The 17,386-nt window shown below is 32.2% G+C and overlaps 2 protein-coding genes across 2 annotated transcripts; one reads left to right on the top strand and one right to left on the bottom strand.

The window, feature by feature from the left end:
• Positions 1–1,655: 1,655 nt before the first annotated feature.
• Positions 1,656–4,784, top strand: LOC105777799 (uncharacterized). Its single transcript, XM_012601266.2, has 8 exons — positions 1,656–1,823; positions 2,230–2,342; positions 3,072–3,143; positions 3,267–3,302; positions 3,403–3,448; positions 3,542–3,629; positions 4,168–4,225; positions 4,504–4,784. The coding sequence occupies exons 1-8, from the start codon at positions 1,745–1,747 to the stop codon at positions 4,552–4,554; spliced, it is 543 nt and encodes a 180-aa protein (XP_012456720.1). The 5' UTR covers positions 1,656–1,744; the 3' UTR covers positions 4,555–4,784.
• A 4,065-nt stretch (positions 4,785–8,849) lies between these two features.
• LOC105777802 (EG45-like domain containing protein 2) lies at positions 8,850–9,833 on the bottom strand. Its single transcript, XM_012601271.2, has 3 exons — positions 9,606–9,833; positions 9,215–9,494; positions 8,850–9,112 (listed from the first exon to the last, which is right to left on the bottom strand). Exons 1-3 carry the CDS (start codon positions 9,712–9,714, stop codon positions 9,106–9,108), a joined length of 396 nt encoding a protein of 131 aa, XP_012456725.1. The 5' UTR covers positions 9,715–9,833; the 3' UTR covers positions 8,850–9,105.
• Between the last annotated feature and the right edge of the window lie 7,553 nt (positions 9,834–17,386).

Raw genomic sequence — 17,386 nt, 5'->3', positions numbered from 1 at the left:
CAACCACTTACTCAATTGATCGCGTCAATTTATTCTTCAGTGGACCAAACATGAAAATTATGGATCGTACCGATTCACCAATTGTATGTCATCCAATACCGAATTAAGGGCCCAACTCTATTTTAATGTTAAAATAACGATATGAGATGACTGAGTCTATTTCTTAATCTGAAGAATTAACGAATACTGAATTGAGAAATATACGTACTATTTCGAAATTTCACAATTTAAACCCTAGATTAATTATCGACCTAAAACTAGAAATAAAATTTAACTACTCATCATAATTTAAAGATAAGAAAAAAACAATTAAAAAAAATTACTCAAAGACATTAAAATTGAAAATTCAAGAAAACTTAAAAACCCTAAAACCACCGTGCTACGACAATCCAAAAATTAAAAACAGAAACTAAGGAAAGTTGATATCCCTTTATACGCCCCCACATTCACGACTTATATAATAACAACAACAACAATTATTATTATTAAACCCCTAAAATAAAATATGTGTTCTTTTTGTGCTTCAAGATAAATCTAGTTATTAATTAAATCCTTACAAGAAATATTTTGTAAATAAAAATAATTATTAAAATATTTAATTTTGTGCTCCACTTCAACTCTTATAAAAAAATCTTCATTTTAATTTACATTTTTGACTTATTTTCCGAGGCATTAGACAATATTGTACCCACATAAAAAAAAATAGATCAATAAAGTGCCAAAATCAATAAAACTCATGTCCAAAAATATGTCAATTAAGCAAAGTATCAACTGAATCACGGGGAGAAGTGGATGATGGCTGGGATGCTGATGGCGTTCTCTTGAATGAAGATGATGTGGTGATATGTAGGGATGGACTATGTCCCGAGATTTGCTTCTTAGAGCGTGTTCACGATTGTACGTCGTCTTCGTCATTCCATCGGTTATAGGGCTCACATTGGTAGAATCCAATCCTTGTGGATCTTGATATAATAATTGTTTTTTGGTGAAATTTGCATCAACGTAAGATTATAACAAAGTCCTCACTGAAGGACCATGAATGATTTATGGGCATTATCTTACTGTTCAACCTTAGAGTAGGGACTTCGCAACCAGAGGGTCATCCATTCAAGGTAGTTGTGTGGGTGTGGTTGTCGGGGTTACCTTACAAATATTACATGAAGAGTTTGATGAGGACAATTGCAGAAGTGCTTGGGAAAGTTGTGAATCAAGGGATTCACTCAGTGCATCGAATACGAGGGATTGCATGTGGTTGCCATGCTCATGCCAAAGAACATTGCAAGAAAGAGGGGACCAATGATCAGGCCAGCCAAGATTCTATGACTACAGGAAATGAGGAAGTGCATGAAAAGAATTCCATTTAGGAGTAGTGTTAGTGTTGAGAGAACCAAACAATAAAAAAGCAAAGGAAAATACTTTTTAAGGAATTTTTTGCATTTTTTATGGTAATTTTAAAGGAATTTTAAGTTTTTTTAGAAGTTGCATTTGATTGGATGAAAAAAAAAATTAACGGAAAATATGGATGGGTAGCAGGTAATCAGAATGAAAGCATAGGAGTTAAATTGATAAAAACAGTACATGTACCAAAATGATAATTTAACTATAGTACAAGGGTAAAAAATGTATTAAGCCAAACATTTTAGATGGGATCGCAGCTATTCTGCGTCTTCTAATTTGGTATATAAACTACAAAGGAAAAAGAAGAACAACAAAGAAACTGAAACACATCGGAAAAAGAGAAAACATGGGTTGGATCGGAGACACCGTAGACTCCATCAAATCAATCCAGATCCGCCAGCTCCTCACCCAGGTCGTCAGCCTTGGTACGTCTCTAACTAAATGCCATCTCTACGATATGTACCCAAGTCATATTGTGTTATACTTTTAAGAATTCAGAGCGTAGTTTTACTTTTTGTTTCAGATAGATCCAGAGTGTGTAGTGTATTTTGTTTACGAATTTGTTTAGTGGCTCATTGGGGTTATTTTGTACTTCAATTCCAAGCGTAGCTATCGTCCAATTCCTTCATTTATTTATTTTTACCGAATCTGTAATGGGCTCTGCAAAAGTGTAGGGTATATCTATGCATGTCTTTTGATCTCCTTTGTGTGTTACTGCAAAATCATGGACATGCGTGGGAATTTCGAATAAAAAAAATGTTTTGAAAAGTTGTTGTCATCAATTATTCCACCTGTGAAATTTTGATCATATGGAAAGATGTACTGTTTCAGGTATGATTGTTACGTCTGCCCTCATAATATGGAAGGGATTGATGTGTGTCACTGGCAGTGAGTCTCCTGTTGTCGTTGTTCTTTCAGGAAGTATGGAACCTGGCTTCAAGAGGGTAAGTCTACTTAAAGAAGATAATGCTTAAATGATTTTGGTGGGTTTCACTCTTTAGTTTTTTTCAATATTTTTGGAGTTTGAATATAGTTGGACGTAGCTGTCAGACATAGGTAATTTAGGGAAAATGAAGAGTTTGGATAACATAGGTTATACTTAGTCATTTCAGGAAGAAACATAAGAGAGTGTGACAATGAAGATTTGAACGGCTTTGAAATTTTATATTTTCAAATAATGGGCAGGGAGATAGCTGAATCTGCCATCTAACACCTTAAAGTGTGCACCCTTTTTCTCTCCCTGATATGTGCTGAGCTCTATATATGTAACTTAAAGCTTTGACTGATAACATGCATCTCTTCTTTTTACTGAGAACCCCTTTTTTTTCTTCTTGAAATTGATATCAATTTATTCCTTTCCTTGTATGTTGTCATTGTCATGGGTGAGGACAATGTTGTTCCAGTCCCTGCTTTATTTGAAATAAATTAGGGCAAATTAAAGTACTCTGTTGGTGCCAACTACACTCTGCTAGTTATTGTTAGCAATCTGCCAATAATCATGTCATTTGATTTTTAGACTGACGCACATTAGATTTGTAGTAAGATCAGAATGAAATTAATTTTGTCATACAATCATTTTAGTGGACCTGCTTGACATGTTTGACCAGTGTTGTTCATGTGAATCCCTATGTGTGTAGCTGTTGCTTAATTGGCTAGGATTATGTCATATGCAGGGGGATATTTTGTTCTTACACATGAGTAAAGATCCAATTCGAGCAGGAGAGATTGTTGTTTTTAATATTGATGTAAGTGCAGTTGTTTTATTTTCTTATTTTTATTTCGTTCTGTATTTTATTTTATTGTTGTTACTGCTGTTTCAGCCTTCACGGTCTTTTGCTAATTCATTTCTCAAACTGTAAATTTGTCAGGGCCGTGAAATCCCAATTGTCCATCGTGTAATTAAGGTAACTTTTTAATACGCGCTACTTGTTTTTATTGATCTTGGACAGAGTTGTATGTATTATTACCGTAAGTCCCAATTGTTGATATTTGATGTTATTGTAGGTCCATGAAAGGCAAGATACTGGAGAAGTTGATGTCCTCACCAAAGGTGATAGCTAATTTGGATAAATATTAAATTTGTTATTTCCAGAATTGCATTGTTTGGTATTTAAATGTTTTTCCTTTATCTATGCATTTTCAGGAGACAACAATTATGGGGATGACAGGCTTTTATATGCTCAAGGTCAGCAATATCTTCAAAGGCACCATATCATGGGCAGAGCTGTTGGGTAAAGCCTTTAGCATTAAACCTTTACTTTTGTGCATTACGGATTACCTTTTTGTTCTCTGTATTCATCTTCAAAATCATAGCATATCTTAAAGAATCTAAGTCACAGACATTTATACTCATGCATGTTATGGAGATAGGGCATACTGGGAGATATCTTTGTTAATTTGTGTTACTTTTGTTTGAAGTTTGAATATTAGTATTTTTGTGTAAGACCACCCTCAAAGTTGGACAAAATGGGGATCAGAGTTTGATATCTCTCTTTTGATCGGAAAGCATATCAACTAGAGAATGAAAATGATGTTTTATAAAATGCTAGAGAACGATAATGACGTTTTATACTATGGGAAAGACACGAGTCTCATATATTAGTATGATTCAATTGTCCTGTTTGTCTTTAGAAGGTTTTATTGAAAAGATCTTGCATGTCTGAGTTTTGGGTTTGCTCTGCTCAATCATACTCTTAACATGTTTCAAGCAAAAGGGTGGTGTGCTTTTCAGTCCAAAAAGAATGTTCTAATCACGTACTTTTATTGCAGGTTCTTGCCGTATGTTGGTTGGGTCACTATAATCATGACTGAAAAGCCAATTATCAAGGTTCGTTTTCCATGTGACATGGATTGCTTAAACTAGAAAGCCAATTTCCTATTGTGCTACTAAACATTTTCTGAATCATGACTAGTGGCCACGATTTTACATTTACTTATAACGTTCTTCCGGGGATTTCCCCTATTTCATTTCTGCATCTTTGCATCATTGGTGCATCAAAAACAAAATACATTCCCTCCATTCAAATTGGCCGGTCACGGTGGCCTCTAATTAAATGGTCATCTTATGGAACACCGTTGTCCTTTTGGTTTCTATTTTCGTTGCAGTATATTCTTATTGGAGCATTGGGGTTGCTGGTTATAACTTCCAAAGATTGACAGACAGTTGAAGCAAATCGAATGTGCGGCCAAATCCTAAGGAGATCCATCTAAAGAATTGTCAATTGCTTCTTCTATCCTCTCCTTTGTATTGGCCATTCCTAACTTTTGTATACTGAGAAAGGAAATGTTTTGATAATTTAAGGCAGTAAGAAAAAAAGATAGTTAAGCAGGCTCAGCACCTTCTACAGTTTTCATTTATAATATATTTAAAATATTGGGATTTCTAACGACCGCTCCCATGTTTCAGACCGAACCAAAGACTGATCTGAGTTGCAACATTGAAGTTGGAGATATGATAACATTGTTATGCTTCTCATAGACCCATGCATGATCTTTGGGTTTTTACAATAACATTAATAACAAATTTCATGCTAAATCAAGGGAGGTTTTATAACTTTACGATTTCATTTGAAAATATTTTCAATTTTCGTTTATTTGGAAATATATATATATATATATATATATTTGCAAAGAAGAAAAAAAGATAAATTATATATGTAATATGCTAACAAAATAAATAAAAGGTATAAAAATGGAGGTCCATGAACTCAACTCAACCCCCCCCCCTCTTCCCCCCTAAAAAACACTTTTCTTGGAGCCTACAGGCTAGAACTGGAGCAACGATGATCCAAGGAAATGCTTAGGTAAACATTTCTGCTTCCCGCTCTTTACTTTTGATCAAAGGATTTTTTTTTTTTGGGGGGGAGAGAGAGGGGGGCTTGTTTTAATATAGATTGGCAATGGATTGGTTTCCAAAATTCATTCTCTGCTTCAAGGCCTTATGAAAACTGGGCAACTGGGTAAGGGTAAGATGATAATGACATTCGTTACAAGTCATATACTGCCTTTTTCACCAACTCAATTAAATTCTTTAATATCTGTATTATCCAAGACTTAAATAGGCCATGGATTGAAAAAGGGACCGGTTGGTTAATCTGAAAACATAGCTTAAAAATAGAAGCTGGTATTCCTTTTCTCCATGCAGTTATAGTTTCATGAAGCTAATTGTTGATGCCTTTGTTGCTTTTGTTATTTTCTTTTTTGTTCAAAGAAATATGCTTGCTGAACTGTCATGCAATTACAATTCCATTTTTCTCTGAATGAAGCTTGCCTATGGTGCTTAACATTCCATAAACATGATTTGTCATATTTGTTTCTTGGGGTTATGCTTTTGCATTATGTCAATACGGTATTTCAAATTCCTCATTTCAAGATTTTAGCTACATGAACCACTATTTTTGTCTTTTGTGCCTGCTAATGTATGTTTTCATATTGTTTCGTAGTGGGCTAATAATATCCTGCACCATGCATGATAGATTACCTGATCAAAACTCCAAGTTTTTACGTGTTAATACTTGGATTTCGTGGCGTTGACTTTACCAAAATGTTTCAGCTTCAATGATGAAGAATACAACGGCCCTGGAAAGAAGGAAAGCCCTTCCTAATTAGATAATGATCGAATGCTGAATTCGTATCCCTTATTTTTATCATTTGGGGCTAAACAACAACTTGTGCTTGCATAAGTCATATCACTCTTTACTAAGGAAAGATGGATGATAGAGCAACTAAGATTTGATTCTATGCTTATTGGTTTGTTCTCTCTATTGTGCAGGATAATCTTAAACCACAACAATACGCAACTACCTCGTGCCATCAATTGTACCTCTGCTTCTGCAGTAGATTTTACTACATCTGGTTTTCATTACTCTAAGCTACAAACCTTCTCTAAAGACGGTACAATACCCTGATATGGATCTTCTATAGCTAATACTATCAACATAATCAGCATTTCTGTTTGCTTCTATTTCTGTACTTTTGCCATTTCTTAAGAGAATCCCTTTCTTTGAGTTGCCCTTTTAAATAGTTTGAGATTAGAAATGCTGCATTGAGATGGACTCCTTTAGGGCCTTTCATGAACTAACACACTGCACTCACTTCATACGAAATGCTAGGCTGTGTTTGACAAACAGATTACTTTTCCCACAAAATGTTGCTTTCCTTTGCTTGCTAGTTTTCCTTCCATAGACTCTCCTAATCTATGATTTGACTTAATATGTGTGTGTTTAATGGTCTACAACCAAGATTACCGAAGTAGGAAGCGTGCTGTGGTGTTTTCAGTTTTTGTCAACAATACGACTTTATATCTTTCAATCCCATGTTAAGGTTGCCGATGTTTTTATTTAGAGGAAAAGAAGTTAGTCTGGTTGGAGATTTGGGTTTGTACTTTCCTTATCCTAAAAAGATGCTAAACGTGCAACCGAAAGGATGAATGGGTCGAGGCTTTTGAGAATTAAATCAGTGTCAATATGGCCAGATTTAATGGTCATTCAAGCTTTTGGAGAAAAGCAAAGCTCTCGAACATGCAGGGGAAGTAGAGAATCCATAGAATATGTTGGTAAAGGAGTGTGAAGCTATAGTGGAAGAAGAATATTTGGAAAGGTTAGATAAATGTGTTGTTGAAACAGCAAAAAAGGTTATTGAGGTCGAGGTCTTAACTGATAATCTTACAGCACTAGGAGTTTCATATATCTGCAAATTTTTATGGGAAGCATTTTCTCGTTGAATTCGATGACTAAAATACTTTGAAGAAGATGGAAGGAGTGGTCTTGGCTTGGCTTGGTCAATGGTTATCCAATATCCACCCTTGGTTGAGGGAGTTTGTATCTAGATGCAGAATAGTTGGATTAGTTTGCTTGGGCAACCCGGGTCACGCTTGGAACTATCCTACAATGTACAATTTTAGTTTGTTATGTGGACATCTCATTTATGTAGACTTGAATATGTGGAATTCCAATGATGTGAGCTAAGCCTTTATGGTTGTTAAAACAAAGTGCTTAGCTAGAATTGTGTATTACTGCCATATGGTAACAATAGGTACAAAGTCAAAAGTTACGGAAACTGAACTCAGTTATGTTCATAACCTTGTAGATGGCTTTCATGCAGTGTGCGATAGCCAAGATAGAGAGGCTAACGTGGATGCTTCTAGTAGGCATCTTGAAACGAATTCTGAGGTAAAGGGCATGCCTAATGGAGACAGCATTATAAGTGATGGGTCAGCCACTCAAAGTCTGATGCAGAGGTGTCAAGGTACCTTTAATGTGATGTTGGAGAATGAAAATGAAGCTGGTAGGGAGATTCATGGGATTGAAGCAAAAGGGTTGGACAATGGTGACGAGGAATGGTTCATAAAACTCAAAGATTTTGTTAAAAAGAAAGGGAAAAAAATCAAAAAGAAAAAGAAATTGAAAGGAAAGAAAAGGTGAAGACGAAGGTGTCATTAAGGAACAATGTATTGGAGGTTGGTAATAAATCTTTTTCAATGGAGGGTGTTGAAGATTTAAGAAATCTAGGAGGTTGACACCATTGCATGTTGGAAGAGAGACATCATCAAAGAGGCTGAAGAAGCTTGGGCTCTAGGGAAAAGGTTAGGCTTTAGTGTAGTCAGAGTGGAAGAAGAGGTAGCTGTGGAACTGGGAAACATAGAATTAAGCAGGAAGGCTACAAAAATTTGAATTAGCGGTTTTCAGAGGTGAAGGGGTGATGGCTTAGGAAGCTGCTCAATGAGGAATTTCGAGATGATCTTATTTTGCAAGCTTATGCCTTGAGGGGATTGTCCGATATTTGTCAAATAGTAGCATTTGGCTTGTGTGTTGGTATCTGGAGTTCACCGAGGGGGTTCATAGCTGCTAATCTTTTGTGATTGTAAGGAGTGTGCTTGATTTTTGAATGTTTTGCTCTCTTGCTGAGTTTGGTTGTTGTATAGTTGAACTTTGGGTTCTTTTAGGTTTCAGGAGTTTGCAGGTTGTTTGTATTACATGTGAACTTGTATTTTCTTTCTCGTTTAGGAGTGTGTCCTTTGCATTGAGGTGTATTATAGTTTGTCAAGTGTGCTTGGTACATTGTCTTTATTAAGTTTTTGGTTAGGTTTTTCCTTTTGGGTTTTAATAAAATTTTATTATGATTGAGGGAAAACAATCTTCCAAACTATGCTTAGAGATTATTTGAGCCTAAATGCCAAAGCTAAGTGGACATTCATATAAATTTCCTCCTCAAGAACATCATCGCCATGTAAATAATACTCATTCAGAGAAAGACTGTCTTGCAGCAAATATTGCTCCATATCAACTCCTAATTTAACAAACTTGCTTGACGCATTAACTGATTCCTCTTAGTGAAGGCTCTTGAGCCAAAGTTTGAACATATGAAATGGTTTCATAGCTGTGTATGGACAAGTATCCTAGAAAATAGCCTGTCGTGCATCTTAGAGCATATAGTACTACTTCCATCACTAGTAAACATAATGAATGTAGATTTATTTAACAGAAATAATTGCATATAAATCTGGTATGTGATTCCTGTCTTTTTATGTAAAATCCTTAAAAATGGTTATCGCAAAAGTTACTGATATATCCTTCTATCGGTTAAAGATTTACAGACTTGATATTAACATCTTGATCACATTTCTAGCGTCTTCCTTGCATGTATTTTCTTTCTAACACAGGCTGAAACTGGTACTTCGATATGATTGTATTAATAGTAGCTTCTTCCTCAAATCCTGCAATATGTCATCAATCATTATGGTTAAATTCAGAAACATAAATTCCATATTGATTTGTCTGCCAAATAAGGAGATGAAGATAAAGAGAGAAGGATTTACTGTATATATTCTATATTGATTTTCCTTCCATGTTTATGTGCAATAGCAGCAAAAGCATCCCTGGACAGCATGATGGTAGAGGGGCATGGAGTGAAAGGGCAGAAATCCACCACTTTGACATCAATGGTTCTCCGCTTACATGGTCGCTTAGGTCCGCTCAGGCATCTTAATCGGTAACGCCTCCCACAAGCGGCGCCATTGTCCCATAATCCCTCGCTAACTGCAACAAACAAGTTCCCAGGTGGAAACTGTTCTTCTCTATTACCATCACATTTAGTTGCTGCATTGCAAGACGGAACACATGATTATGAAGATGAATTGTTAATATATATCTATATATATATAAAATTTAAGCTTTGAATTGTTTAGAAAGAAAAGAAATGATACTGACGTATATATGGTGGGTTATAATAGGATGCAGTGCCAATATCACCATGGACAAAGTATGCTTCTTTGCTTATAACTGCAGTAATCAGAATTGCCAAGATCAAGAGTGCCATTACCCTCAACTGAAGAATAACATAAACTATTTTTATCTACAGCAAATATATGAAGGTTGTTCACTCTTTTTCCTCCTTTAATTCCTTATCTAAGTTTCCTTAGCATGCCCAATATGGTAGCTAGGAATATATATATATATATATATATATATATTTGTTAAGCAACATTTCAGGCGACCTAAAACACGTTAAAGATCACCAAACTTTAAAGTATGAAGTTACTTGTTTTGGTGGGTATCTTAGGTTAATTTGCGATCGTCACATCCATTCATTATTACTTTAGCGTTAACGTGATGTAGTAAAGTTAATGTTAGGCTTGGTTTCCACCCTTATTTATAAATCTTGTAATTACGCGTAGATGTCTTTATTAGTTTGCCTTTTGGCATTTGTTTTCCAAGGGAAAACTGAAAATTAATAATAAAAAAATATAGCAGGAGAAATTGTGTAACTTAGACGTAAACATGGAAAAGATTGGGATGAGGTTATATAGGAGAATATAAATAAATAGTGGAAGGGCAATGCTTGAAGAAGATGCTACGGTCGCTTTGTAAGCAAGGCAAAGAATTTTGGTTATGATTGTTTAATTGGCTAGTCTAGTCCTCCTGACCTCCCCTTTTCACATTGATTTCATTCATCATCTTTAACAATTAATAAACTACATATTAATATATAAAAATATGTCATTTGGGCTCACACTTCATCTACTGACTTGAACACTCTTCCTTTTCATTTTCCATATTATCCATTTTCTTTTTAATAAATCTATTGAGCCAGAGTAGCATTTTTCCTTCTAAATTTCTTTGAAGGAAATTTTTAGTATAACTAATTTAAACTGATATCATAATATCTTTTTAAATAATTAAAATAATAATAATAATTAGATTTTATCACATTTTGAGTGAACAAAAATATTTTTATGTTAAAGATATATTTATAAAAATATTTCAATAGATGATTATTAGTGGAGTGACAAGATTTTTTATAAAATTTTTTGGTTGTGTTAAATGTCCAAATAATGTTTTAGTTGTTTTATTTGAAAATTATATAACAATATCTTTATAATAATATTAATTACCCTTTCAAAGTAAGGTTATTTTGGTAATTTCATAGTTGAGTTAGTATCAAGTTAATTCATGATACCAACTCAGTTAACCATTTTACATATAACTAAAAATCTTATCACACGCGTAAGTGTGTGAAAATCACAAATTTAAAATACAAGTGTTGGGTGCAGGGGCAAGACATAATGCACTCCTAAGGGAAGAACGGGGTTCGAGTCTTGGAGACAAAATTGTTGATAGGGGCAACCCTGAACCCCAAACATAGATTGTAAAATATATATGAAAAATACAATAAATGACACAACTTATGCTTTAAAACTAAGTAATAATAACACATGAAATATGTACGTTATTAAAATAAAAATTTTATATTAAATTGTTTATCATGATATTGTCATCGTTCTTGAACGGTGTTGAGTTAACTTATGACACTAACTTGATTAAATATATTATTAATATATACAATTGATGAAGGTAATAGAGTGTGCATAATAAAATCAAAATGTATAAGAATATCAAAATAAAGTTTTAAGCGAGTGGTAAATTAAAGGTTTTATTGATGTAACGATGTAGGTTTGAAACTCACCATATGTATATTTTATTTTTAAAAGGTGAAAAGACTAAAACACACCTCGAGTAATATTACATGTTTTAATTATGAAAGGGTATTCCTGTAATTTTTATCTGAATTGTTGCTCGATATAAATATATTATTATAATTGATATTTAAAATCTCTTTCATTATCTTCATTTCTAACATGAACATGTTCCTATACCAGTTGAGATAAGGATTAATTAGAATAGGTTTTTTAGGCAAAAATAGTAACTGATATCAATACATTTTTGCATTTTGAAACTCTAACCGACGACCTAATGCTACCGCAATTGAGGAAAGTTCCTTAGTTAAAATCTCCATGCTTATTTTATTGTAATTGTAACATTTTTTGAGTGAATCTTGTATAAGTATTACCTCTTTGGATGGATTAACAATGCTTTGAAAGTTGTCATATTTACTTTCAAGAAACTCATGAATTATCAAAGTCCAATATTGGTATACTAAATTCTATTTCATCTCCACTAATAATTTTAAGAAGTGTTGATTTGTTCCATAGAAAATAGTTGGACCAATGAAAATAACTTACTTCATAATAAAACATAATTTTTAATATCAAGTTCCGTTTTGAAAAACGCAAGTTGATTTCTAGAAAAGAGCCTCTTACAAATAACATGATTATATATATATATATATAAAGAGCTTAAGGTAGGCTCTTAAACTTTGACAAAAAATTAATGAAGCTTTTCAAGGAAACACATATTCAATTAAGTTTTTAAACTCTCAAATTGCATCAACTAAATAATTTTATTTTGATAAAGATTTTAGTGATAAGGACTTTAATGTTAATAGAGTTATATATAAACTCTACAAGAATAGTTGAAATGTGACAAATATCTCATTTGTTAATATATTAAAATTTTTATTTTTCTATCATACTCTATGAGACACATGTCACACTTTAAAAGGCTATACAAGCTGTGTATAGGATAAATTTCCTATATTTATTTTAATTAAATTGAATAATTAATTTTAAAAATTTTCAATAGCAAATTGTTGTACCCTTCCGCTACTCAAACACGAGTCAGCACCAGACGCATCATTGACTTCCCAGTTAACTCTATTTGAAGTGAATCCTTGACAGACCACCTTTTCCTCTTAGAAGAAACCATCCACCTGCTTTTTAGGTACAAACACTCTCCAAGTGTGAGCATCCTCTTGATATGATAAAGAGTCCATTTAGACGCAACAACCTCATACTAATAAGATCCCGTGATATACACTCATAATTATTCTTTGCATATTTGGCGGGACTGAACATTTACATGCCATGCCACATTCATTGACTATAAATACCATGATGAATGATAAAGAAGGGATCGATCTCTCAAGACCTTAAAATTGCTCTAAACAATTTTCTCCTTAATCAACTTGTCCTAGTTTCGACTCTCGACCTCTTTAGGTGAACCAACTTCTTCTACACTGTTGTGATCTTCTCATTGTTTTCTGTAACAACCCGTTTTTTAGTGGCATCGAAAATGGTGGTTTCAAAACTCCATTTCTGATGATTGAGTCCATAATTATTATTTAAGATTTACAAGGTTAGTATGAAGTTTAATTAGATTTTGGTCCTTTAATTTTGTTAAATGGATAGTTAACTAAGGTCCAAGTGTGGTGGCCTTAAGATTAGTGGTGTTAGAAAATGAGGTATAGAGACCTTATTTTCGTAAACTGAGACTGTAAATATTTTTATTAAATATTTGCAGAGTTGTTGTATAGGTGAATTGAATTTCGGATAGACAATTTTGCCAAATTTGTGACTAATTAAGGTACAATGACTAAATTGTAAAAGTGATAAAAGTTAATCTTTATGAATTTTTAATTAATTGGACAGCTAATTAGGCAAATGATCCATTTATAAATGGATATTCGGTGGTGACTGGACATTGTTATCCACTAATATGTTAATTAAGATTAACAATTAATTAATTAACTAATTTTAGTTAAAATAATTAAGATTAATTAATTTAATCATGCTAAAGTTAACAAGCCATCATCTTTATTTCGTCATCTCCTACACCAAAAGTTGAAGAAACAAAATGGGGAGAGAGCTTTCGTAGGGCTCAACCATTACTCCTTTAATTATCGGGAATTGAATCAATCGAAAAATAATTGAAAGAAAGGTAAAATTATATATTTGTCCTCAATGTTTCATTTGTTGATTTTTTTTTAGATAAGTTCATATGATACCTACTTATTTAATTCCTGATATGTTTGTCTTATATTGTTTTACTTGTTAATTTGAATTCTTATGTAATCTTGGTGATTTTGGCATCTAAAGGACTAAATCATACAGAATGAATGATATGGTTATCACAAATAGGTATGATGTCCGAGATGAAGTTGAAATGTACATATAGATGGATGATATGAATATGATGGCATTACAAGGATTGAAATGAATTGAATATTGTAATTGAGCCCGTGTGAATTTAGAAAACGATTAGGATACAAATGACATGCCATTAATGTTTCAAAAAGGAAAACAAGTGTTGTGATCAGGGATTAATTTGATGGCTTGAGGTCTAGCATATGTTGCAGATTCTCTGAAGTTAGTTTTAGCAGCTCGAATATGACAACTTTATAAACAAATGGGTGTTGTGATCAGGGATTAATACGATAACTTGAGGTCCAACATATGTTGTGGAAACTCTGAAGCTAGTGTTAATAGCATTGAACCCTAGTCAGAAGCTAGTGTTAGCAGCCCGAATATGTCAGCTTATGTGAGAAAATCAGTCTCGTATACCGAGTTCAACTTACTTTATTTCTTTGAGCTAATGATAAAAATGGAAATGAGTACTAAATGGAAATAAGATGGTTGGAATGAATAAATGTGAATGAGATTATATATAAATATACAAGTTGAATTTGAACTAGTTAGTGTATGTCATATAATGGAATGCTAAATATCTATATGATTATGTTATAAGCTCATGACATGTAATTGAACTAACTTATTTGATTCATTTGTTGAATGTACATGAAAGTGTAAGATGCCAAAGGATTGCTATGTTTATACCAATGATTTTAATTGCTAATTTGTTGTAATGTCAAGGTAAGTTAAGTAAATTTCATATAACTTACTAAGCATTTGAAATGCTTAGGCGAGAAGATTGAATCACCTCAGAGCTCACACTATTTAGCCTTTGATTTGGTAGACTTTTATTCATTAAAGTTTGGTTATTTGGCATGTATATAGGCGTTGTTTTGTTAACGTAAAATGATAGAATTGGTGTGAATTGAACGTTAATGTTGTGGATGTTAGGTTAACTTGAATTTGTGTTTAGTTAATAAGTTTTGGTATGTTAATGATATCTATAAATTGCATAAACTAATATGTTTTGGTATGGATATGAATGACTTTGAATGGATTATAAGCATGTTGGTAACATTTGAGTTTGAAGGGACGAAATTGGAATGTTTTGTTGTGAAATGGTGCCAAATTATGGCATATTGGTTTATTTGATTTGAGGAATGGTTAAGTGAATGTTTACTATATATCTTGAATTGGTTTGTGTAGGTTTTACATGTACATTTAGACTTCAAATGAACTTTTTGAGCCTGGGCATGAAAAGAGGATCAAAATGGAACATTTTTGACATATTTGGTATTAGGTATCAATACTCTAGATATAGGTATCAGTACTTAGTATATTTCAAATAGTTTTTCAACAAATAGAATACCATTTTGGTGTTGATACCAGACTAAAGTATCGATACTTATAAGAAAATATCGATACCTTGAGTCTAGTATCAATACCATTTAAATTTAAATTGATTTTTTGAACTTTGAAGCTTGAAATGCTATCAGCACCTAGTAAGGGTATCAATACCTGTTCTATAACTTTGAAAAGTTTGCAAATTGGTTCTATTTCATGTTCAGTTTAAAAATTGAACTTTCATAAGTTTGATTAAGTCTTGGAAAAGGGTGATTAACGAATAATGATTGTGTTTATAAGATGTTCGAATGTTTGAATGGTTTATTTACAATGTTTTCGGTAGTAGTTGCTTCAACAACGGATGTAGCATCCTGAAACTTAGACCGAACGATCAGATCAGGCACAAGGTATTATATCCTCCTCCCTTATTGTATACTATATCAACACAAATATATAGTTTATTATTTTCAAAGTTAATACATTTATATATAGTAAGTATGAGTATAGATAATACAGTATATAGATAGAGATAGATATCTTTATCATTATGAATTAAGTTCCTCGATATTAAGTATTAAATTAAAACATATTTAATTATTAATTTATTTTCCTATGTTTAATGTATTATTTTCTTTGAATTTAAAAATAATTTAACAATTACATTTTAATTTACATACTAATTTTTAGGTAAAAATACCTTTACATACTAATCTCTTATATATATATTAAAGTTACAATTAAATTAAGTGTTCCAATATGGCATAGTTAAGAAACGCCATTTGGAACACGATTTAATTGTCACATGTCTTTATTGACTAAAGTTTAAAATGAATATTATTCCAAACTAATTTCCTTATAAAATTATATCAACATTGAATATCCATTAATATAACAAGGATTATATATATAAATAAACTTTGCTATAATTGATTTAATCATAGATTACGAGAAAATATAAATATGTACACTCTTAGTCTAATTTTAATCTTTTACTCAATATTAAGTCCTGTTTTATCGTCCAATCAAGCCCGTAAAATTCAAAATTTATGCATTCATTCATGCACTTATTTTTTAATTATTAAAAGATGAATTATATATAATATATATCAAATATTTCTTTCTTTAATAAATAAATGAAAAATGTATTAAAGATATTATTGAAATCATATATTTTAAATATTAATTTTTTATCTTAATTTATATTGTATCATCGTTATAAAAGTTAAATATTTATATTACTTTTACTTTTTCAATAATATTATTTATTAAACGTTATAAATTTTATACTAATTTTAATAATTTAATATAATATATTTTAATTAATACACACAATAAATTCTTAATAAATATAAATAAATTTTAATCAAATAAATAAATAAAAATAAATAAATTGAGATTAACATTTTTTTCCCTTTTTTATCGTTTATTAAGCAAGCCTTTCTTTTTCATTACAAATTTACCGCTGAAAGGGGAAAACTTTAATAAAATTCCATGGGAAACAGATGGAGATGAAATAAGAAACGAATTTTAGTTTCCAACGAAACTTTGAATCCTACTTTATAGATGCCTTTAGTGCATACGGTTACCGGTGGTTTATCCACATCTAGCTTCGGCTCTTACTATTTTTGGTGTTTAGATGATGAGTTTTAGGGAATAGTGGATGGATGGGCAAGACCTTTTTGCAGTATTTTACATTTGAATATGCCCATGCATATACACTATTTTCTGAACTACCTTGGTCTATTATGGACATTGCTATTGTTGGCTATGTGCCCTAGTTTGATTGATTGATCATATGCAAAACTAATTTTTGATCTATTAGACTCACACTGAGGTTTTCAAAGCCTACCCCTTTAGTTTACTTTTTACAGATAACCCTCAAGGCTAGGACCGGACTCGGCATGCAAAGGTCTCGTCTCAGATTTATTAATAATTTTTTTAATTCTACTTTATTTATTATAGTTTTATTTTGGGACTGTAATTTTGTTAAATATGGAATGTGGCATGGGTTGTTTCATTTAGATTTTTACATGCATGGAATTTTGGTTAAAAATCAAACAAGTCTAATAATCGGCTTAATGTGGCTTAAAACACGGTTTTTTGTACAAAAATCAAAGGCATCACATTTTTCATTGTGTAATAATGAAACGAAGTTTTTAAAGGAAAAATGACGAAAACAATTGTGTTTTTCTTTATAACGACACAATGTTTTTAATAATCAGACTTTAAGTCATTCGGCTAAAATAATTTGACATTTTGGCAATCCTAAGACAACTACTCAAAGATTTTCTAAAAATCGAACTAACAAAAGTTTTGAAAACGGAATGGATTTACTTGGTC

The sequence above is a fragment of the Gossypium raimondii genome, chromosome 10 (genome assembly GCF_025698545.1).
Source record: "Gossypium raimondii isolate GPD5lz chromosome 10, ASM2569854v1, whole genome shotgun sequence".
Lineage (NCBI taxonomy): Eukaryota > Viridiplantae > Streptophyta > Magnoliopsida > Malvales > Malvaceae > Gossypium > Gossypium raimondii.
The sequence above is the reverse complement of the archived record's forward strand: the minus strand, read 5'-3'. Positions and strand labels throughout refer to the sequence as shown.